The following is a 25,000-nucleotide window of genomic DNA, read 5'->3' on the forward strand; positions in this document are numbered from 1 at the left end:
AGGCTAAACTGGCCCTTTGAAAACCTGCTTTCTGACCTATAAAAGGTTCCTGAGAAGATACAAAGTCTTTCCTGTTAATCCTTTTACGCCCTCTGAGGCCTTGTCTTGAAGACCGTGTTGTTACAGGAAATGGTTAATGTGTAAATCTTGAAACAGGAACTTTCAACATTCCCATTTGACTCTGTGGTTTTTTTTCCGACAGTGCGTAACATTAGTAGCTACCAGGCCAATGGAACCCCAGCGCATACAGACATCAGCTGTGTGTGAGTGCTAGACGATGACGATGGTGGAGCTAAAGCAGTTTTTTTTTTTTACAGCCGTAATGCTCTTATTTTCATTTGTCACGCTTGTATCATAAAGCGGCCCGGTGCGTCACTGCAGCGCGTGACCTAAAACAGAGGTTCACCCAAATTTTTCAACACCCTGTTCCTTAAAAGTCCAGACAGCTCTGACGAGGACCAGAGCCTTACCCCGGGAGTGGGCGGGCTCAGCAGCACAGCTTTATAACTTCCAGACACCGTGATAGTTGCATTATGGCTCTTTATCAGCTGAGTGCGGGCTATTAGTTATCAGAAAAAAGATTTGAATTGCATTATCTGTTGCTGATCGTTGATATGTGCCCAACCTTTCCCACAGTTTATAAAGAATCTCCTTCCTGGTCATGCTGACATGACTGTTTGGCACATCCTGGGCTTTCTGCTCATTGTGAAATGTTGCAACAAAGGAGTGCAATAATGTGGTGCATTGAATGAAATTGAAATTCTAATTAAGATTAATAGTAAAATGAGGTTTTTCTGATTTTTCTGGTTTTCAGATTGATAAGTACCTGTACTCCATGCGCTTTTCGGATGAGACGCTGCTGGACATCACCAAGCGCTTTAGAAGGGAGCTGGCCAGTGGGCTGGGCAGCGACACCAACGCCACCGCCTCCCTGAAGATGCTGCCGACGTTTGTGCGCTCGATCCCGGACGGAACAGGTCAGTTCATCCGAGATCAAATTTCTACACAGGCATCTTTTTCATATTCTCTACTTACAGAATAAAATGCTTGCACCCTGTTTGAAGTTAGTGTTTTGTTGAGTAGATGTGCTCTATTCTGGTCCAGTCAATGGGTTTTAGTCTGTGTACTTTTATTGGGATTTTATGGTTTAGAAGACCAAAGGTGTCATACTCCAGTCCTCAAGACCCGGTGTCCTGCAACTTTTAGATGTTTTTCTGCGTCAACGCTTGACTGCATAGTGAGGAGGTAATCCAGCCATGATTCAGGTGTGCTGGACCGAGGGCAGATGTCAAAGTTTCAGGACACCGGCCCGGAGGGACTGGAGTTTGACAATCTTGGTTTAGAGCATCATTTTGAAGTTAATGAAAACATGCATTTTTATTTTATTTTTTGTAAATTATATCTTAGACACACCAAGCACATCTGGTCGGCAGATGATTCTCCAACGACTAGAAATCCTTTCTGAACCTGTTTTGTTCAGGATTGTTAACGCTCCTGCATAAAACATACATGGACTGCATTCTGCGATTTGTAGCTGCTCCTCTTTGCTGCTTGGGTAATTCTTCTGTGGTTGTAGTGCAGCGCCATTTCTGGTGGGGAAATAGTTCAAAATGGACAAGGAGAGATTAATTTAATGGTTTAAAATATCATGAGATACAGTATACAACCCACAATCTCACTATTATAACAGCATTGGCACAAAAAAAAAGATGTTGCCTAGCAATTGTTTTATCACAAGATTGGCTATTCTGCTAAGAAATCTAGTTTAAGTTAAAACATAAAGAAGGAATGCTCCCTTAATATTTAGAAGTTGTTCCATCATTTTATTTTGCAAAGCTGAATGGTCAAAAATGTCAGTCTTTTTTTTTTATAGATTGCAATACTTTTGGTTTCTCATTTTAAATCCCCCCAAAATACACAAATATTCATTGGATACAATGGGACAAAAAGAAAAGTGCACCATACAGTTTTAACATTCGGAAATCTACATTATATCATATTCTGTTGGAAGATATTGGAATGAAACAAATATTACTGCTCTCTATTGTTTTATTTTTTTTTGCTCACAGGCATGATGGATTGTGTTTTATGATCAATACTGTGAGGTCAACTCCTCTCCATCCACATCGTCATGCCAGATTGCTTTAATATCCTGTGATTACAGCCACTGTAATCATGGAGCTGTTCTGTATAATACACAGTTGTGGGTAAAACTACTCGAACGTATCAGACACACTTGAATCTCTGTTGGAGAAGTGAAGGAACCCAACAGAGACACGTTTAAAAACTATTGCATAGCAAGTTGGTAATGTTGCTCTAGTAATCTCAGTCTGTAAAGGCCTATCTTAGTCAAAACTTTGAACATTAGTTGTTTGTATGTACACAGCATGGCCTTGTTCAGACGTCTTTTGACTGATTCAGAAAAGGCTGGAAGGGTTTTTGAAACGACCATTTACACCATTTACAGTATCGACACCATTATCTTTCTGTATAGATGACTCTCCCTGTAGCTCTACGCTTCTTCAGGAGTGAATGCTGCTTGTCGGGACTTTGATACAATCAACTGGGTTCCCTTATATAGGAAATCTTTGACCAATCTGTATAATATGATTGAATTTGACTTTGTAAAGTGCCTTGAGATGACATGTTTCATGAATTGGCGCTATATAAATAAGATTGAATTGAATTATCTGCACCCAGTGTGGTTAAGGCACTGCCATGTCACACACTTACCTTTTTTATGATCTGTTGATTTATCAACAAAACTCCTAATAAGACTAATTAGATAAGTTAACTTATGTTTTTCTCCCAACTTATTCAGTGTTTTAAGCAGTCTTTTAAAACTACCGTATAGGTATTGTGGGGGGGGGGGGACAGTACGTCTGAATATTAAAGCTGCTATTTTTTGATCAAACTGCCGAACCAGTTTTGGAAATGCACTTCTCGGCCTCCCGGGGAAAGCCTACTCTGTGGCGTTGGAGACGAGGCTCTGACTGATTGCTGAACCTCGGCTCCAAGGCTAAAGATCTGGTCCAGGCCTTTAGCCTTGGAGCAGATCTTTAGCCTTGTGGAATTGCTGAAGGGTTCATAGGAGTATGCTTCTCTGGTCTACATGTGTTCTTTGGATCAGGAGAAGGCTTACAACCATGTTCCTCAAGGTTTGTGAACCCCATGATGTCATTTTTGGTTTTTGTAGATGATGTGGTTCTGTCGATTTCTTCGGGCCATGATCTCCAGCGTTCAAGGGAGCGGTTTGCTGCTGAAGCAGCTGGTTGAGAAAGTCCTTCATTTCCCCACACTTTCTCCCACTGGGACGAAGCGGGGGAATTGATGGTACCATGTTCAGTTAGCTAGTTGAGGACCTGAAGTTTCTTCTCCAGCAGGCACCGCACGCCTGTCAACGCGGCACAGAGAGGCGCAGTGACGCCGGGGGTCCTTGCCTGCTTGGAGCAGCTCAGTAAATCAGCTCGGTGTCGGATATAAAACAGTTTGATGTGAAGACTTCTTCTCACCGAACAGTTTATAGTGGGACTCCTTGTGTGCTGTCATAAAAATGGAGCTCTGCACGTATCTGTCCGCTCAGAGCCCCCCTCGACAGATCTGGGCTGCATCTGCAGTAATGCGGGCGCTGCTCTGGTCTGCTGTGGAGAAAAACAGCCGGTCCGACCCCCACCTACGGTCACGAGGTGTGGATCATGACAGAACGAGATCCGAGATACAAGTATCCGAAATGACCTTCCTCCGTAGGGGGGGGGGGGGGGGGGGGGGCTCAGCTGTAGAGGTCCGGGGGGGGGGGGGCTCAGCTGTAGAGGTCCAGGGGGGGAGCTTGGAGTAGAGCAGCTGCTTCTCTGCATCGAAAGGAGCCATTTGAGGTGGTTTGGGCATCTGATCTGGACGCCCCCACACACACCTGCCTCCTACCGACAGGTTCTGATAAGCAGCAACTCTCTGCAGTTTATCTTATCCAAAGGCTATAAACCCTTACATAGTAGCATTATTCTGAAAGAGAAAGGTTAAACGCCACGTGCCTTGTTAAAATGTGTACTGGTAAAAACTCACTCTGAGGGCAACTTCAGTGCTTCTATGTATTTTACACAGTCCAACACGGTTCACACTTGGCTGAATAATGTGGCGTTTTTTCCAGTGGGGTGGCATAATATCATGTTTATACCTTGTTTGCCTGCCTGAGTCAATGATGATTACTTTGTGAGCCATTTCTTTATATCTACAGGTTTATCTTCCTATAAAGAAGTCATAGTCCTAGTATGACCTCCATACGCCCTTGGGTTTTTGTGATCAGGGAAAAAAGGTCACCTTGCTCCCTTGCAGACTTGTTAGTAGATTCCTATAACTATGATCGTTGATGGTAATAATCCATTTTTAGTCTAAATTAATTAAACTGCCTCGCTGTTGGACTCTTGGTCACGGCACATTTTTTGATCAAAGAGATTTTAAAGAAATGTGAACGTCCTTAAATAGTAAACAGGAAACTCCTCCTCCTTGATAAGCTGTAGAGCAGGTGATAAAAGTCTGCCATAAAGCTCCTGGTTATGTTCACCATTAGGGAAGTAATTTAGGATACTGTTCGAGGACTGAATAGTCTAAAAGCAAAGCTGTAAGTTTTCCATAAGCATGTCTGCACATGAAGAAACAGGAATGTCACACTGTCTGTAATAGAAGGTAATCCAACAACAAAGCATAAACCAGTTCTGTGTTATTTTTTTCTGTTACTTTATGACAAACATTGCACGACTTAAATCGTTACAGATAAAGATAAATATAAATAAATATTTTAATAAGGCATGACCTTCACTTCTTTGAAGGAGGGTATTTGCCACACAGTAACTCTTAATCAGCATGTTCTAGTGCTCATTTATTTCAGTCCAACCTTCTAGCTCAAATGTTGTGAGGAGGCTTTGAAGCGGCAGGTAGGCTGGTCGGTTAGATGGAGAGATGAGACTTAGACTTAGACAACTTTATTTGTCATTTTGTATGCACAAAGTGAATACAGAACGAAATTTCGTTTGCATACAGCTTGAAAAATCACAGTAAATTGCAGTAAATTTCAGCGGAGTGGCTCTGGAAGAAAAACCCGATAGAGAGCTCCAGAACACTTGAGACTGGGGAGGAGGTTCCCCTTCTAGCAGGATGGTAGCCCTAACCACAGAGCTTCAATAGAAGGTTAAAAACTATATTAATAATAATAAAATCTGAAGAGAATAGATATAGGTTTAGTCAACTTGGTTTTAACCGGACAGCGTGAAATGGTTCAAGGGGAGGGAATACTTTTGCAAACACTGTACATATTTTCATGCAGCGTAATCCCTTGCCAATATCCTTTGCTCCTCTTTCCACTTCTTTCTGTCTCCCCATCGCCTCTGCCATGACAGAGAAGGGAGATTTCATCGCTTTGGATCTGGGAGGCAGTAACTTCAGGATCCTCCGCGTCAAGGTGAGCCACGAGAAGAAGCAGACCGTTCAGATGGAGAGCGAAGTCTACGACACGCCAGAGGACATCATTCACGGCAGCGGGACCAGAGTGAGTTTATCTCGGAAGTGCGGGAACACCATGCCAGCTTCACTGCAGAAAACGGAACTAAAAATAAGTAAAATGTTTTTAAAATGAGTGTATTTGTCCTTAAATTGAGTAGGTAAATAAGATGATTTGCCAATGGAATTAGATTTTTGCACTTAAAATGGGAACAATTCATCTCAATCATCTTATTTCAAGTGCAGGATGTCTAATTATCTTATTTTAAGGGTCAAAATACTCATTCCATTGGCAGATAATCTTATTTACCTGCTCAAATCAAGGACAAATGCACTAATTTTAAGAACATTTTACTTATTTTTAGATCCATTTTTGCAGTGTTCCCGTCCGCTCTTCCTCACTTCCTTTTTCTCTCCTCTCCTCTCCGCCAGCTGTTCGACCATGTGGCCGAGTGTCTCGGCGACTTCATGGAGAAGCACGACATCAAAGACAAGAGGCTCCCAGTTGGTTTCACCTTCTCCTTCCCCTGCCAGCAGTCCAAACTGGACGAGGTAAGCGCCTTTTAAAGGTGCGGAGACTGCAGCTGAGGCCAGACTGCAGATATGAAACATGCTGCCGTCTAAGTTCAACCAAATCTACAACCTTTCTCTTGCATTTTCTGCAGGGCTATCTGATAACGTGGACAAAACGCTTCAAAGCCAGCGGGGTGGAAGGGATGGACGTCGTCCAGCTGCTCAACAAAGCCATTGAGAAACGAGGCGTGAGTGACGCAATCCGTCCTAATGGTTCCAGTCAGAGCGAGGACGCAGAATGCTGATAACATCCAACATGAGCCGGGGAAAACTGACCGGTGTGGGGCTTTTATTCATTTCAGGACTACGAGGCCGACATCATGGCAGTAGTGAACGATACCGTGGGGACAATGATGACCTGTGGCTTCGATGACCAGCGCTGCGAAGTTGGCATCATCATAGGTGGGGCTCCGTCGAAACAGCAGCAGGGTGAGGCACGTTGGTCACAGCGGGTTAAAGCGCAAGCGTCTGCCCTGTTTCTGTGACTGTAGGGACGGGTACCAACGCCTGCTACATGGAGGAGCTGCGTCACATCGACCTGGTGGAGGGAGACGAGGGCCGGATGTGCGTGAACACCGAGTGGGGGGCGTTCGGAGACGACGGCAGGCTAGAGGACCTCAGGACCGAGTTTGACCGAGAGATAGACAGAGGTTCCCTCAACCCGGGCAACCAGCTGTGAGTTAAGCCTCCGCCAAGATGTAGACACGATGGTCGTTAGTCACCCAGCAATTTATGTCAAAATGAAAGAACGAGAAGGGTAGCAGTATATATAAACGTCTTGACATTTTTCACATTGGGTCACGTTAGAACAGGGTTCCCAAACTTTTTAGCCACGCACCCCTTCAGTGTCCCAACGGCTGACGCACGCCCCCCCCCCCCCCCCCCCCCCCCAAAAAAAAAATAAAAAAATTCTGGTGCAGTTACAATCAATTCAACCATCATAACAAAAGTTGTGGAATAAATTGGAACATAGTTGGAATTAACTGAATAAAGTTGCAAAACCACACAGAATCCTGAGGCTTTTGCAGGTGGCTCAGCCTGGAAAGAGAGAGGAGAATAGCGAGAGAGAGAGAGAAGAAGGAGGAGAGATGAGAGAGAGAGAGAGAAGAGAGGAGACGCAGAGAAATCATGTCATTTCAAGGCCTTTGCTCTCGTCTCTCTCTCTCTCCACTTCGGTTCTCGCTCCTCTCTTCCTCTTAAACCATCGTTTCGCTCTCTCTGTCGTCTCGCATCGCTGCTCTTACCAAGAATAATAGAGCGCTCCATAAATATGTTATTAATCAGAGAAATAAAAACTACAGCGGCTACATTCAGCAGGTAAACACGCCCATGACAACACACCTCAGCCCCACCGCGGTTTTGTCCCTGTTTGAATATGCGCTAAAACCGCATCTGTAAAATGAACTGCGCCTGTCTGACTTACAATAAAACGTATTGCAGCGCTGTGTGTGACCATAGTCACACACAGCGCGTGCACCACAGTTTGGGAATCCCTGCCTTAGAACCACAAACATAGTGTATTTTGGGGGGTTTATGTGACATTCCAGCTGGAAGTAGAGCTTAACTGTACAGTAAAGGGAAAAGGATGCATGCTTTCTCAGGGTTTTCAAAAATCTAAAAAAATGTGGCATGCGTGTATCTTCAGTTCTCTTTACTATGATGCTGCTTTACTATGACGCTGCTGTGTGTGACCATAGTCACACACAGCAGCATCAGTGCTGGTAGAGGTTCAGAGTCACCGCAACATCGAAAGAGAGACTGTGTCGCTCAGTTTAAGCTTGTAAAAACTTTCGGCCCGAATTCAATTGTCCCTGACGTACACGACGTGAAGCGAGGAACGAGTTGGAGAGACATTTGTCATTGGTTTGCAATTCACTTGTCTCTTGCCTCCGATTCCCTGGTTTCAGCCAACTGAGCATATTTGCAAGAATGTATGAAGTAGAGGGCACAAGCTGCTTCTTCTACGCATTGAAGCACAATGCGTAAAAGAAGATAAATTCATATTAAAATGAAGTGTAGAACAAGACTTTTTAAAATAAACGTATTTTAATGTCAAAAATTTTATTTATTTATTAAATTTCCTGTTTTGACTTTAGTTTCCACAAAGGAAATGTTTATTTACACGTCTTTATGGTGTGGGGAAAAAACATTGTGAAACCGCCATTACAGATTTCAGCTTGCGCACCCCCAGGGTGCGCGCACCACCACAGTTTGGGAATCTCTACCTTAGAACCACAAACATAGGTGTATTTTGGGGGGGGGGTTATGTGACATTCCAGCTGGAAGTAGAGCTTAACTGTATAGTAATAGGGATATAGTATAGGGAAAACGATGCATGCTTTCTCAGGGTTTTCAAAAATCTAAAAAATGTGGCATGCGTGTGTCTTCAGTTCTCTTTACTATGATGCCGCTAAATAAAATCCAGTCCAAACAGCTGCCCTCTGAAGTCACCTAACCTGAGTGTGATGTCAGTATAAATCGAGCAGTCCTGAGAAAGCCTCAGAGGTTTGTTATAGAAGATCAGCGTTATGAAGATCAAGGAACACAGCGACAGGTCAGGGATCAAGAAGCGAGGAAGTTTAAAGCAGGGTTAGGTTATAAAACCGTACGTCATGCTTTGAACATCTCACAGAGGTTGAGATGTCAATCAATCATTTGCAAGTGGAAAAATTCTGGTGCGACTACAAGCCTACCAAGAGGGTAGCATTAATTAGAGAAGCAACCAAGAGAATCTGTCGGCAGAAAAAGCCTGGCCTTTGTTAAAGAGGGACATGAGGAATATTTATCATAGAAATTCATAAAAAAAAAAATCTAATTAGCATTTTACATTGAGTCTTGTTGGAGACATAGCAAATATGATAAGGAAGGTGGATTACACATAACACGCTTTAAAACACATAGAAGTTTGTCGCTTGACAAAATATGAAAAACTGAACAATTATGAAGAGCTTTTCAAGACGCTGTACGTATTGATAAATGGTATTTTTCCTCGAATGTCTCCTACAGTTTTGAGAAGATGGTCAGCGGGATGTACATGGGGGAGCTGGTTCGTCTCATCCTGGTTAAGATGGCCCGAGAGGGACTGCTGTTTGAGGGGAGAATCACCCCCGAGCTTCTTACTAAGGGGACATTTGAGACCAAACACGTCTCAGCAATAGAGAAGTAAGTTTCACCCGATAAGTAGCTTTCTAAAATATACCTGTTTTTATCCTGTGTTTATGACAAAGACTTTCATCTTAAATTTCCTGTTAACATTTTCTTTTGTTTAGGAGCAAGGAAGGCTTAAGCAAGGCAAAAGATATTTTAAGTCGACTTGGTGTGGAACCCTCGGCGGAGGACTGCGTCGCTGTGCAACATGTGTGTATTCTTCAACAAAAAATACAGCTTGGATAATATAATTTTATAAGATGTGATTTAAAGGCATATAGCCACGTAATATACCATGACGCTCTATTCATAGTAATATCCACCTGTATATTATATTCGGTACATATCCAGCTGTAAATGTAGTTCACAATACTACCTATATATTAAATTCATTGGACAAATCTATCAGTAAAATTCTGTTTTATAATAGTATTCATCTCTATATTTATTCAGTACATATCCAGGCCCTGTACTTATGGAACCATTATTTATCCTGCACTTGCTGCTATTGCACTTCTGGTTAGACCTAAACTGCATTTCGTTGCCCTGTACTTGTACCTGTGTAATGACAATAAAATTTAATCTTATCTAATCTAATATGCTTTAAAAAAGACCATCATGATAAAATAAGGTTATACACACCAAGCTTCCATAATCTTGATGGTGTTTTGATGGTCCTTTTTAAGCCAAACAAATATAATATATTAACAAATATAAAAGACCAACCATTATTAATTAAATAAACCCATCTACAGCAACTTTAAAAGCCTCATATCAGAACATTTACTCACGTCAATCAACTCTGCCGTCTGAGCAATGGGCAGCTTTAGCGTCCACTTTAGTGAACACTAATGTTGATACTGTATTTCCAGCGTATGTATTACTGTATTTCTTGGAATAATATTTTTTTGCACTTTTTTTCACTGGATCTTGGACCTTTCTTTGTTTCACTGGGAGATGCTAATAGCCGTTAGCCGCTTCCTTGTTTTAACCCCTGCTGCACATGCGCAGGACGTACTTCTGCTAAAATCATAAATAAACATGAACGGGCTTTATTTAGTAACAAACTAAGCAAAAACAAAGCATAAAACACCAAAATAACAACTAATACGGCAGCAGGACATGATAATCTTTCATAAAAACTTTGTATGCAACCAGAGTGAGCTACTGACATAGCAATAAAAAAAAGTCAAATAATGTGGCTGTGCACCTTTAGAGCAGCACCGTGTAAGTATTGGTGTGTACTGATGCTCAGTGCTTGTTGCCCTTCTCAAAAACTCACCTATATAACTTGAGAGGTGCGGATTTGTCATGTGTCTAGAGATCATGTGACCTAGATTGCCGTTTTATGCTTGTCTGAGCTCCCCTTAAACACAAGAGCTAACCTTACATACTTCTACTTTTCTTGTGTTAGAGTCAAAATTAGTCATGGCCATGGTTATTATAACTAAATACAATAAATGTAGAACACAAACCTGCATGTCAGCTCTTCTCCTCTGTTGAAGGTCCTGCAGCCTTTCATATTCAGATGATTGAACCTGTTGTCTGCCCCGTCCTTCTCTTCCATGGCTCTTGGACCTCCTGCTCCCTCTTCCTCTTCCTGGCTATGCCTCCTCCTCTCCCTCTCTGTATCAATAGTAGACTCTGAGTATAATCTACAGGGGTGAACATGGTCTTGTCAAGTAACTTGATGATTTCTTAATCTGCTGGTCCAAAGTGGTCTGCTATAAGGTTCTAGAAATGGAGGGCGACTCTTTAATTTTGTGCAGCGTTGCCAGTGGCCTTCAGCGGTGCTAAACCTGGAAGTTACAGGTCTAGTGTCCCATAGTAACTAAAGGTTACACGGCGATGCTTCAAGCTACTCAGTATGTACTGTTTATGAAAAATAAGCATGTACATCATCAGCTGTAATGTAAGAAAAGGGCATTACAGAGTCTGTGTCTCCTTCAAAGCCCCTAGGAACCTCGTTGGAGCCCATGTGATCACAAACTCTTTGAAATACAAGATTTTAAACAAAATATCTGATGACATTTGTTATAAAACACATCATGAGTCAAAACTAAGTCTTTTATCTGGATAATGATTCTAAATATATGGCCTACAGAAATGGGGTTCACCAGTCATAAAATCAACCAGGGCCCTTCGAGTCCAGGACTCAGGGCCCTCTGCAGAGAGCTTACAAAGAAATTTAGTCAAATATCCGTTTTAGTTTAAGCACCAATGTTGAAAATAATTGTGCCATCTGTAATTTTGAAGAAAAAAGAAGTAATTGTGTGTAATGAAAGGCTTATTATGAGGCTTTTTACACTCAGCTGCTACATGAATATTCTGCTTTTATCGGCCGTGATCCTGTAGGTTTGTGCCATCGTCTCTCATCGCTCCGCCAACCTGGTAGCTGCTGCCCTGGCAGGCATCCTGATGAGGCTGAAAGAGAACAAAGGAGTGACCCGACTCAGAACCACCGTGGGCATCGATGGCTCTCTGTACAAGATGCACCCACAGTGAGTGTGTCGGTTTAAAAATCCCCCATATCTACAGCACGTTCACCTGTGGATTAAAACACAGGCTGTTCAGAAACCGGCTAATGTCCTTTTTTTCTGTTTCAAGATACGCCCGGCGCCTCCATAAGACCGTCCGGCGTTTGGTCCCCGACTGCGACGTCCGGTTCCTGCTGTCGGAGAGCGGCAGCGGGAAAGGTGCCGCCATGGTGACAGCCGTGGCCTACAGACTCGCCGATCAAACCCGACAAATCGCCAAGACCCTGGCCGAGTTCCGCCTGACGACCGAGCAGCTGCTGGAGGTGAGGAAAGACCCCCACCTTAACGTGCCCTAGTCCACCAACATGGGCCAGGACAGAGTTTAGACAGCTGACCTTTTGTGTTGTTGCAGGTGAAAAAGAGAATGAGGATAGAGATCCAAAACGGCCTTTCAAAGAGCACCCAGGAGGCTGCCACCGTCAAAATGCTGCCGACGTTTGTCCGCCGCACACCTGACGGCTCAGGTAACCCTCCTCACTCACAGCGTCGCCATCTATGAACTGCTCAGGTTAGAGTAGGGCTGGGCGATAATTCAATAACAATATACAGAACTTAGGATAAATAAACATTATAAAGTCTGAGATATGTTTATAATGTTTATTTATCCTAAGTTCTGTATTTTTTTTTTAATGTTTTATTTATTTGTTTTTTCATTATTTTTTTTAAGCGGGATCCTTTTTACATTTGAGTACTTGATTTCAAATGTATATATTTCTTAAGCTAAGTTGTACATAGGTGGAATTTGCAGGTTCCGCCTACGTCTGTGTGTATGTGGGGGTGGGGGGGGGGGTTATGTGTTAATGTTCTATTTTGAATTGTTATGCAATGCAAAAAAATCAATAAATATATTGGAAAAAAATATATATATATCGATCGATAGATCTATATCGATGATAGAAAAAAGGGTCAATAAAAAGTTAAATAGAATAAAAGTTTTCCTACCTTCCTTTTTAGCCATGTAGGTTAATATTACAGTCGGTACATCGTCCCAACCAATCACAAACGCAGACCCAGGGACCAAGCCCCGCCCCCTTCAAAGAGTTCCGAGGGCACGTGTTCTTTTTTTTTTCTTTTTTAAAAGCTTGCAGTTTTGGTAAAAAGTTGGTTAAATAAAGAGTTGAGTTTGAATTCAGTGTTTGTGTGTTCTGTATCTTTAAATAGGTCGCTAAGCAACAGCATAAAAAGGCCAGGGCTGCACTTAAAGTATAGGTTTGGAATTTGTTGATAATCATCGATATTGATCAATATTATTTCTTTTTTATCAATATACTTTTTTCTATATCGTCCAGCCCTAGGTTACAGATTTTCTCTGTGACAGTGATTTGTTAAAGTTTGATCCTTTGTATTTATGATCCTCACTCAGACCTTCTGTTACACTTTTTTATCATTAAAATGCAAAAACTTTTCACTTCTAATTACACCTGTAGATCATTAACCTTACAGGGTACCGCCTCTGTGATCGAGTTGTAATTTCAGCTTCTTAATGCAGAAATGTTTTATGCTTTTGTTATTAGCACAACTGTTTTTGGTGTCCCCTTATTCATTCTAACATTTACTACCTACGTGCAGAAAATGGGGATTTCCTGGCTTTGGACTTGGGAGGAACCAACTTTCGAGTTCTGATGGTCAAGATTCGTTCTGGGAAGAAGAGATCGGTGGAGATGCACAACAAGATCTACGCTATTCCTCTGGAGGTGATGCAGGGCACAGGAGAGGAGGTGAGGTCCATGGGAGATCAAAGTATGGGTGAAAAGCTTGAACTCATGTTTACCAGATTATATGGTGGGGATTAAGATACTTTGCCAGGTACTTGGAGCAGGATGCTTGTTGGTTTCGAGATAAAGATCAAGGCTGGAAGGAAAATCTGCACACAGAGAGGGTGATTGGTTCAGATTAGGATCAAGTTAACGGTCTTTAAAGCTTAGATTTGAACTTAACCGATTTGCACTGGCTAAAGCTAATCTGCTACATCCTTTCCTCACCCTCACCCTTAGGATGAAGGCTGTAAATCTCCGAATGGATGGAGTGTTTTGCAATCTTTCCACCCTGTGTTTAGCTCTATTAAGGACTTTTTTAAGGGTTTATAGTAGTTCTATCCCCATCGCTCACATTCATGGACTTTAGTTGTTGCAGGAAGCTTTGTCGAGTCTTTTGTTGACATTCATTGAGTCCAATTTAGGTACGTTTGAAACAAAATTTGTGAACAAGTTATAGACCATATTAATTACATCGCTGTGAAAAAGTTTTCGCCCCGTTCACAGATTTCTGCCGGTTTTTGCGTGCTTTTTTTTTTTGTTCACATTTAATGTTTTAGATCAAACTTTAATATCAATCAAATATATAATTGGAGTAAATACAGAATGTAGTTTTCAAATAGCGATTTAATGAATTAAGGGAGAAATATATTTAAATCAAATGGGCTTTTTGCGATATTTTAGCGCCGTGTATCCTTATTACTAGCCACACCCAGGGCTGATTACCGACCTGCTGATCTGAGAAATCACTTGAGTAAATCCTATCTGACTGCATGAAGTAAAGGGAAAAATCTAAAAAAAGCAACAAATCATAGTTAGATCTAGAGAAATTCAACAACAAATGAGAGACAAGGTCTGTCCAGAAAGGGCTAGTCAGACAGTCCTGGAGCTTTGGGAAAACCACTGCTAATTAAAAAGAGCCCAAAGTGGGCCTCCCTTTACATTTGGCGTTAAGCTAACACAGCATTTCAGAAACACCTAGTCAAACACGGTGGTGGTAGTTTAATGTTCTGAGGCTGCTTTGCTGCTTCAGGACCCGAACAACTTGCCATAAACCGATGGATTCATGAATTCTCCTCTCCATTAGTTTATGAGCCTCTGGCCACAACACAAGGGTGGAACAACCAGTTATTGGGTTCGGGAGACACTTTACACAAAGATCCAGGTCCAGATAGTTTACCTAAATAAATATGATAGTCTTTTAAAAACTTTGCTGAAGTAATCCGTCCGATATTAAGATGTGTTTTATGTTCTGAAACATTTAGGAAAATCCGTATGGGAGCAAATGCCTTTTCATGGCATTGTGTATTCAGACCTGTTATTGTCAGTTTTATTGTGTAAGAAGCTGTGGCTTACGTTAAGATTTCAACCATTGAATTGAAAATCTGATGTGATATTATTGAGCAGTTGGAGGAAGTAAGAGCTGCGTATTTTAAATAATGTTCTTCTGTTGCAGCTTTTTGATCACATAGTGCACTGCATCAGTGACTTCCTGGACTACATGGGGATGAAGAACGCACGTCTTCCTCTGGGCTTCACCTTCTCGTTCCCGTGCCGTCAGACGAGTCTGGATGCCGTGAGTCCGCCGCGGCCGCGCTCTTGAAAACGCTCTTCCAGACGCTTCAGAGTGGCGCGTGACGCTGTGCTATTGTGTGCAGGGCATCTTGGTGACTTGGACCAAGGGCTTCAAGGCGACAGACTGCGAGGGAGAAGATGTGGTGGGGCTGCTGAGGGAGGCCATCAAGAGAAGAGAGGTAAGATTTGAAGCTAAACATCGTTGGGTTTGAAGTGGTAGGTTGAAGGCTGCGTTTGATCATCGCGGCTGCTTCCTCAGGAGTTTGACCTGGATGTGGTGGCCATCGTCAACGACACGGTGGGAACCATGATGACCTGCGCCTACGAAGAGCCGACCTGTGAGGTTGGCCTCATTGCCGGTGAGAACAGTCGCTCTACGTGACAAAGATTCATTCTCCTGTGCTGCGGCGGCTTGAAGTGTGCCTCCGGCTGCAGGAACCGGCAGCAACGCCTGCTACATGGAGGAGATGCGCAACATCGAGATGGTCGAGGGCGACGAAGGACGCATGTGCGTCAACATGGAGTGGGGGGCTTTCGGAGACAACGGGTGCCTTGACGACTTCAGGACGGAGTATGACAACACCGTGGATGAACTCAGTCTTAACCCAGGGAAACAAAGGTGCTTTATAGAAGAACAGAAATGCTTCCATGATGTTTCCCAGAAGTACTCTTTGATCAGGGTGCTTGCGCAAGTCTTGAAAGTCTTAATAAGTATGGAATTTTGAAACACTGTTTTCCAGACCTTGAAAAGTCTTGAATTTTTTGTTAAAGTCCTAATAAACTATGGGGAAAAAAATGTGTGGTAGAATTTTACAGTATGCTCAAAGGCATTCTGAAATGAGAAATAGGAAGGTAGGCTATAAAACTATAATTTTACTAACTGGTCACGTACTGTATTAGCCTAATGGAATCAAACACTTGTTTGATGTGAAATTCATGTACTTGTGATTTTCATGTTTTGAAATGTTTTCATCAGTAAAAGCATAATTTATTGTGAATAATGCATTTGTTCATTGAATACTAGCCTATAAAAATTAACATTTCTAATAAACAGTTTGTACAATCTCAACCAATGAAGTAGGCAGTAGGCACACAAGTATACAAGTACATAAAGATAAGGATCTTGGGGAAAAAAAATATTAGTTTTAAAAAAGTCTGGAATTTTAATTTGGAAAAAGAGCAGGCACCCTGTTTGATGCTTTCAGTCCTGGAGCCTTTCTAGATGTTTGTGTTTCAATGTTGTAGGTATGAGAAGATGTGCAGCGGCATGTACCTGGGTGAGATCGTGAGGAACATCCTTATAGACATGACCAAAAAAGGATTCCTGTTCAGAGGACAGATCTCTGAAACCCTGAAGACCAGAGGCATCTTTGAAACCAAGTTCCTCTCGCAGATAGAAAGGTAAAACACCAGTCCTGGGCTTCTGTCTCCTCCAGAGGCAACCTCACCGTGCAAATGAAGCCAGCTGAAGTTTGGAAGCAAAATTAAGAAATTTGTTTCTTATTTTCACAATGTTTTCAATCTGGAATCTCAACATTTATGGGTCAGGTTAATTTGAATGAATTAATCCTAGGGTTTTGTGTCTCCAGTGACAGACTGGCTTTGCTGCAGGTCAGATCCATCCTGCAACACTTAGGACTGGACAGCACTTGTGATGACAGTATCATTGTCAAAGAGGTACGTTGAAAAGAAAGCGTCAGCCTTATTATACGTATTCCAAACGACATATTATAAACTACAAGCTAATCCAGTCATGAACTCGTTGGAGCGCGTGTGAATTCTGTGAAAGTAACGAAGAAGCTCATTATTAGCCCTTATCGCCTGGAGAGAAACGTGCGTGACTGGGCCCACGCTGGAGGAAAAGCAGCAAACAGACCTGTTTGTTCTCCAAGTTTGATGAATGATATCCATGTTCTGGTGCTGCAGACTGTGGCAACTTTGACTGCGTCCAATTTGTTGGATGTCGCAATGATGATAAGGCTCTGTATCGGTAGGTCTGTGGAACAGTGTCGCGGCGTGCCGCTCAGCTGTGTGGGGCAGGGATGGCGGCTGTCGTCGATAAGATAAGAGAGAACCGCGGACTGGAGCATCTGAACATCACTGTGGGAGTGGACGGCACGCTGTACAAATTACATCCACAGTAAGTTTAATACAAGCAGCTTTTTCATTTAGTTTTGGCAGGTTAATCAAATACGAACATGTTACTTTTGGTGTGACAAAAAGGAAGTGTGGCTCTCATCTCGTCAATCTCAGTTTGGATTTTCCCATAGAAACCTTTTTCATGGTGCTGTTCCAATATCTCACTATTATGTTTTTAATAAAGAGCTTTGAATAAAAATAAGGTGTTGTAAAGGCAATGGCTTTATTTGGAGGGAATAACACTCTTTATAGTGGGTTTTTGAAGCTTTTCTGAATAATATGACTCTCATTAGTTCTTCCCATGCTTCTCGTCTCTCCACGTTAATTGCATATTTAGAGGTTTACCATACTAATTAGCAGGGCTTTTAGGGATGGAGGAGTAAAATCAATACTCTACATTGATTTACTCTAAGACAAGTGTGTCTCATTCAAGCATAGATCTGAGTATTGGGACAGAAAATGACTAACATTAAATATATTCTGAATTGCAGTCGTTAATTCAAGCAGGGCTGAAAATATATTGTGAACAAGTTATCATCACTATATCACTGTGTACAATATCACAAAGAACAGTTTGGAGTGCCATAATTGTTGGTGAATATAATCTTAAGAGTTACTTAGTCCTTTCTATGGGAAAGAAAAGTAAAAACGTAATGGCAGAACTAGCTCCTCCTGTGAGAGAAACACAGCTAAGCAGATAAGCTCCTAGTCAGTTTTCAAGTCTAGAGGTTGAACATCTGAATACTGATATGGGTTATTGTAAATTTACTCTATATTTGATTACGTAAATACATGATATCTGGAGAATCTGGGATACTATTGCTGAAAATTGCAAAAATACAAAATGTGTCCATTATTCTCTGTGATCTCTAGCATCTCAGCCCCTAAACATCTAGAGATTCAAAATTTCTTTGTTGTCATCAAACGTTACAGTGGTGAAATTTCTTTTTGGACACTCCGGCTAAGAGTACCCATAAAAGACAACAGACAATCAAAAAAGGTTATACATTGGATATACATCCAATGCATATCTCTGCATTTACAGTCCCTCCAACTGGCCAAATATATTAATGATATGCACAGAGTGAATATGGGACGATGAAAACATATCCTACCAAAGATTGCATCCAAGCAGGTCTTTGCAACTGTGATTTGCACAAGCTAATGATGATTTTGGGCTGAAATATTGGGCATTTCTAGTCATTGAGATCTTTATCAGGCGTGGGAATCAACGACAGTGAAAGTCCAACAAAAAGGCCGGCTCTATTATCGAGAGGCAGATTTTCATGCTGGCACCTGGGAATGTTAAGAGAGCAAACCTTGATATTTTGATGTTGCACTCAATCCAAGTTAGTTTTTTTTTTTTTATTGCATATGGTCTTGTAGTTGATAAAGAAGAATCTTTAGAAGCCGCCTGTTTCACGAGTCAGCCGCTGCAGCATCAGCCCATAATAAGTGTGCATAAAGAAATGAGGCTGACATCGGGGAACAAGCAAAACCAGCAGCATTGCTGGTGATTATCGCCACATGGCCCCGTTCCTTTACATCCCCTCACATACTCAGCTCTGTTTCCACCTTCCTTAGCGGTGCCAAGGAGTTCCAGCAACAGCCTGACTTAAACCTGCCATTTCTGCCCGAGTTTTTTTTTTTTTTTTTTTTTTTAAATCAACTTAGTACATTTTGTGCTGTGTTAAAAACGGAAGAACAGAGGAACTTTTGCAAAAACGCACTTTACGTGAGCTAATAATTACTGCAGGAATGTAAAATGTCATGCCTCTGCACTCTGGAACATGCCGATCAAGTCAAGTCATGTTTTTAAAGGTCAGAGCTGAATATGAGATTTGTTGTCTGATCTGTAAATCAATAAATACATTTTGCATTTTAATGTAATATTAATGACACAGTCAGGTAGAGTTGAGCAAAGCCTTTTGATCAAACATTCAAAGGAACCAGTTGAGGGAGTCAGAATCTGACCCCCACTTGACTTCAGGCTGTTTCATTGTAAACCAACTTCATTTCCTTCTGTTCATCCAAGTTTGTGTCAAATCTCCTGTTTCTGCCTGCAGTTTCTCCCGGATCATGCACCAGACTGTCTGCGAACTGGCCCCTCAGTGCACCGTCAACTTCCTGTTGTCCGAGGACGGCAGCGGCAAGGGAGCCGCTCTCATCACGGCTGTGGGCTGCCGGATCAGGGAAGAGCTCAACAGTAAATAAGAAGGAGAAAAAAAAATCTATTTCACCCCATTCCTCCTGGACACGTCATCTTCTTTGCTCTGAAACGGACATTACATTCGACCCCCTCACACTCCAGCTGCTTCTTTATCCCTGCGTCTGCCTGAGACAGTTTAGCAGCAGAGGTTCTAGTTCAACCAGATCTAACAGCAGCCAGCCTCTTTAGGGATGCATTTTTTGTGATTTCAAAGCTCAACATTATCGTAAGGATAAAATATTTGCTTTGATACGTAAATAAATATGATAAAAATGTATTTTTATTATATTATTTATTTTATTTTACCCACTCCTGGTTTCACCTCTGTCTCCCCCTGGGGGATTGCTCCCGCTACTGCAAGTCTGTCAGTTTTCCTGTGTTGCAAAAGAAAAGTTTCTTTTGTGACACATCCAGGACATAAAAAACAGACCGTTTAGACCAAAGCATGTCTGTCTGCTGCCGTTCTAGTCTTATTATTTTTACAGGATGACTTTAATACATATATGTGTGGAGAAGGAAGGGAATATTTGAGGTTTTTAAAGTCTCACCCAGTTATGATGCAGTGTATTCTGCATGATTATTTATTATTTTTGTGTTTAGAAATATTGCTGTTGCAAACATAACGCGCACAGCGGGCTACTGGATAATATTCCCTGACTTTATTTTTCTTGAGCCCCGTCAGAGGAGCCCGCACAAGTCTTAATTTTTATGTGTCTGCTGATTGCGCATGTCTGCTCTGCTCTCTGACTGCAATGCGTCGAGTTAGCTTTAACTCACTGTAAACCGCGTCATGCTGTTGGTACTAATCGCAGCAGCTAGAAGGAGAGCTGCTGGGTTTTAGGAGTCCTGGCCGTCCCCATCAGCAAGAACATGGTGCTAACTTGGTGAACAAAGATGGCCAACCTGTGTATAAATGCAAGAATGTTACAGGCGCCAACATTTTGGAAAGATTTATTACATTTTGGAAGAATGTATTATCCCTATATATATATATATATATATATATATATATATATATATATATATATATATATATATATATATATATATATATATATATATATATATATATATATATATATAAACTACAGCCGCGCCATAATGTTTTTTTTTCTTCCTCTTATTAAAATCTCAGGAAAGTTGTATGGCTGTTTGGCGTCTCGCAAATAGTTTCTTCACTAAAATCAAAAAGAAATGAGCATTTGCCATTTTTTTTTTAAACACAGTTCCCAGTGTAGAGGCTGGTCCTTTCTAATTGAATCAAATATCTGACACTATTCGAGGAGTTATTTCTGTTTTCTGTGCTCATGTAGAGCAGATTTAACTGTGCAGCATGGATGAGATTTACTGTTGGATTATGAAACCAGTTCTCAGTCACTGTTCCTGTTTTCAGACCGCCAGGATAAAGAAGGCCAGCTTCTACTAGGTATCCAGATCTTTTTCTTACTTTGGTCCACAAAACACACTGTATATGTTGAACATTGTCTTAATCTGTCACTTAATAAATTGAACTGGTGTTGATCAGAAGCTGCAGTTTTCAGTGTACAAGAGACCTTTTAATATTTAGTTATCTGTATGCTTTTGTAAATGTGAAGCAGATATATTTGCCTAGTTATTTTTCAGTGTAGTTTCATTAAATTTGGTATTTTATTGGCATTTTAAATGATAGACCAACACAAAGTAGTGCCTGATTGTGAAGTGGAAGGAAAAGGATAAATTGTTTGTAAATTTTAAACCTAAAAAATATGGCATGCACACATATTAAGCTTCTTTCCTTTTTGATAAAGTTGACAGCAATCAATTGTCTTCAGGCGTCACCTAATTACTAAATGGTCTGTTGTATTATTATTATTATTATTATTATTATTATTTTATTAGCAAACAAGAAGCCCCGGTCCGAGCAGCCAGGCATTGATTTAACATAATTTTTGTATCTAGGCTACAATAACAACATAATACCAGTGCAGGGCTCAAATAATTTTATTAAACATTCTGAAACATCAAAACATAGTCACAAATCACACTTTGACATTTACTTTTCTTTACTATCTTAGACATTATTTGGCACAACAATTCACTTTTTTAAAAGCTGACCATCATAAACTCTATTTTTATTGCAAAAAAAGATTGAACCATTAATGCACATTATTAGACCTGCTTAATAAACAAACATCACTGAAAATAACTGATAAATGGTAATCAGACAGTTTTCGGGCATGTTGAGAATCTTTTTTTGTGCCTTATCTTATAAACTTGGTGTTTTAGCTCTAAGAGTATTGGTTTGTTCTTCTCATGGGGATTTTCTGAAACCACAGCAGCTGATTTCTGCAGCCTATTATATAGTGCTGGGAAAATATATTACCTTTTTTACAGTTTTCTTCTGTTTTTGGTTATTTAATCACACTTTAATTTTTCATATCAAAAATTTTTAATAACACAAAGTTAATCAAACACAGCAGCCTCAAAGGAGACACGGTGTTCCTGTGTCCCGTTTTGCTCTGGCCCCAAAGCAGGATAAATGCAGAGGGTTGTGTCAGGAAGGGCATCTGGGTTAAACATTTTGTCACAGCTACCATGCGAGTCAAAATCATGATCTCCATACCAGATTGGTCGAGACTCGAGTTAACAGCTGCTATTGGTGCTGAAGTTGGATCTGTAAAGAGGAGGGATAGTGAGTACATTGGTAAAAAAGATACTGAGGCTGAATCTACTATGCAGGTGGCCTAGAGGAAGACTAAAAAATAGATTTATGGATAGTGAAGGAGGAGATGAAAGTAGTGGATGTGAGAGATGCCGAAGATAGCGTTAGATGGAGACAGATGTCGCGATCCCTCAAACAGAAAAGCCAGAAGAAGACACAGAATTCATTTAAAATGTTAAACTGCATTTATAAAGGGGGAAAGCTATCCAAATCAACCTGGTTCTATTTGAAAACATAACTACCCCCCCTTTTTAAATCAGTATTAACTTTGTTTAACCACAGCTCTTAGAAGCTAAGTTCAATTGCAAGAACTCCCTTTAATAAAACCTGCATGACAGCATGAAGTAGGGTAAAAGATCTGAAGAAGCAACTCATATCTTTATCTAGAGAAATTCAAGACAGAAGAGAAACAAAATCAACAACATCAGTCTGGAAAGGGGTTTACAAAGCCATTGCTAAGACTTTGGGACTAGAGCAAACCACAATGCGTCATTATCCACAAATGGGCACAACGTGCGAGTAGTGGACCTTCCCAGGAGTAGCCGGCCTACCAAAAGTATTTCAAGAGAGCATTGAAGACTCATCCAGGAGGCCACAAACAACCTCAGTTAAAGAAGCAATAAGTAAGACATTTACTGCACAATGAACCTAAATCATTCTCATTTGTCACCCGGGATGGGAGCAACATTCCCTTTAAACAATCGGTCCTCTCCATCAACAATGTCAATGTCTGTCAAGTTTTTCTCCTTTCAAACCTAGAGATGTGGTGCGGAACAACTTTGTGTAAGTGTGTGGCCCGTGTTTATTGCCTGGTTCCTGAGCCAGTAGGAGATTTCCCAGGGTGACCAAAACAGAGCTCAGCATTTGGTATTCTATGACAAAATATTTGCACAACTTACTTTGGCTGACTCATCTTTACTTGTCTTCTTAGCAACCTGCGCCACACTCCCCGAAGGGGATGGACACAGTGTTTTTGATTTGAATCTAGGTATCATAATTACTTATTGCTACTTTAAGGATACTTCAAGATTTACCAATAAGAAAGAGACAGGACAGCAAATGGCATCTATGGGAGAGTTCCAAGGCAAAAAGGCACTGCTGACAGCAAAAATTTTGCCAGAAGCATCCTGATGATACCCAACACTTTTGGAAAAATGTTCTGTGAACTAAAGAGACAAACATTTAAAATAGCTTTTAAGTGGTGGTGGTAGTGTGATGGTCTATGGCTGTTTTGCTCCTTTTAGAGTCTTGAATGCTTTCTGTAATCGATCAAACCATGAATTCTGCTCCCTTAAAGAAACTCTTAGAGCTCAAGACCAAGCACTCTTGGGTTATGCAGCAGGAACATCTAAAGCACACCAGCAAGTCAATTTCTACACTGCCAAAAAAACTACAGGAAGATTTTGGAATGACCAAGTCAAAGTCTTTTATTGCCACCAAGGGTGGCACAACCAGTTATTGGGTTTAGGGGGAGATTTCTTTTTCACATAGAGCAGTGGTCTCAAACTCTTGAGGGCCGGTGTCCTGCAACTTTTGGATGCGTCTTTGCTTCAACACAGCTGACTCCAATATGAGTTCATTACCAATATCAATTAATTTTTATATATATAGCGGCAATAATCAACACGTCATCTCATAGCACTTTACAAAGTCAAATTCAATCACATCGGACAGATTGGTCAAAAAGTTTCCTATCTAAGGAAACCCAGCAGGTTGCATTAAGTCTTGACAAACAGCATTCACTCCCTTAATGAAAGAGCGTAAAGCCACAGTGGACAGTGCATTATTGATGGCTTTGCAGCAATCCCTCATACTGAACATGCATGAAGCGACAGTGGAGAGGAAAACTCCCCTTTAACAGGGAGTAAAACCTCCAGCAGAACCAGGCTCAGTGTGAACACTCATCTGCCTCGACCGACTGGGGGTTAGAAAAGACAGAGCAGAGGCACAAAAGCACAGAAGCACACATTGATCCAGGAATCCTTTCTGTGTTGTATTGTAATAGCGGATGATCTGTCTCCTCTGGATGATGTCACAGCTAGCAGACCAGGTGTATCTACCATGAAGGAAAAAAAACAAACAAATGATGCAAATTGGAGAACAGTAGGAGAACTCGGCGCAGTGAGAGAAATAGACACCGATGTCCTCCAGCAGCCTAAGCCTATAGCAGCATAACTATAGAGGTAGCTCAGGGTAAGCTAAGCCACTATATAAGCTTTGTCAAAAAGGAAAGTTTTAAGCCTAGTCTTAAAAGTAGACGGGGTGTCTGCCTCACGGACCAAAACTGAGAGTTGGTTCCACAGGAGAGGAACCAACTCCTGTGTGTTGCCTCCCATTCTACTTTTAGAGACTCTAGGAACCACCAGCAGACCTGCAGTCTGAGAGCGAAGTGCACAAGTGACCTTAGAGTTTGAAAATGTATTAACATGAACAACTTGGAATCTGTCTGACAGGTAAGATTTAAACCAGCCCAATGCTTCCCCCTAAATCCCTACCGTATGCTCAAGGCTTTCCAGGAGAATATTGTGATCAATTGTATCAAACGCAGCACTGAGATCTAACAGGATTGACACAAGTCCATTATCTGAGGCCATAAGAATATCATTAGTGACCTTCACCAGAGCTGTTTCAGTGCTACAATGAGCTCTGGAGCCTGACTGAAACTCCTCAAGTAGGTCATTACTTTGTAAATGTTCACATACTTGATTAGCAACTACTTTCTCAAGAATTTTAGATAGGAAACGAAGATTAGATATAGGTCTGTAATTTATTTAGTCAACTCAATCAAGAGAGGATTTTTTAAGTAAAGGTTTAATAAGTTACTTTTAAAGCCTGTGGTATATATCCATTTACTAAGGATAGATTAATCATGTCT

The 25,000-nt window shown here is 41.2% G+C and overlaps 1 protein-coding gene across 1 annotated transcript; it reads left to right on the forward strand.

Annotated features, from left to right (window-relative positions):
* Nucleotides 1-835: 835 nt before the first annotated feature.
* On the forward strand, nucleotides 836-19,848 carry LOC105938993 (hexokinase-1). The gene is made up of 20 exons (XM_036132369.1): nucleotides 836-977; nucleotides 5,391-5,539; nucleotides 5,923-6,042; nucleotides 6,156-6,251; nucleotides 6,366-6,465; nucleotides 6,555-6,738; nucleotides 9,070-9,225; nucleotides 9,333-9,420; nucleotides 11,566-11,711; nucleotides 11,818-12,010; nucleotides 12,100-12,211; nucleotides 13,317-13,465; nucleotides 14,958-15,077; nucleotides 15,160-15,255; nucleotides 15,336-15,435; nucleotides 15,512-15,695; nucleotides 16,322-16,477; nucleotides 16,666-16,753; nucleotides 17,071-17,216; nucleotides 19,282-19,848. Exons 1-20 carry the CDS (start codon nucleotides 836-838, stop codon nucleotides 19,427-19,429), a joined length of 2,673 nt encoding a protein of 890 aa, XP_035988262.1. The 3' UTR covers nucleotides 19,430-19,848.
* Nucleotides 19,849-25,000: the final 5,152 nt, after the last annotated feature.

Source organism: Fundulus heteroclitus, unplaced genomic scaffold (genome assembly GCF_011125445.2).
Source record: "Fundulus heteroclitus isolate FHET01 unplaced genomic scaffold, MU-UCD_Fhet_4.1 scaffold_493, whole genome shotgun sequence".
NCBI lineage: Eukaryota > Metazoa > Chordata > Actinopteri > Cyprinodontiformes > Fundulidae > Fundulus > Fundulus heteroclitus.

Coding starts and splice junctions, on each gene's coding strand:
- LOC105938993 (XM_036132369.1), top strand. CDS start 836: ATGCGCTTTTCGGATGAGACGCTGCTGGACATCACCAAGCGCTTTAGA. Junction 9,421..11,565: donor ACTGCGTCGCTGTGCAACAT/GTGTGTATTCTT, acceptor GTGATCCTGTAG/GTTTGTGCCATCGTCTCTCA. Junction 15,696..16,321: donor CTTAACCCAGGGAAACAAAG/GTGCTTTATAGA, acceptor TCAATGTTGTAG/GTATGAGAAGATGTGCAGCG.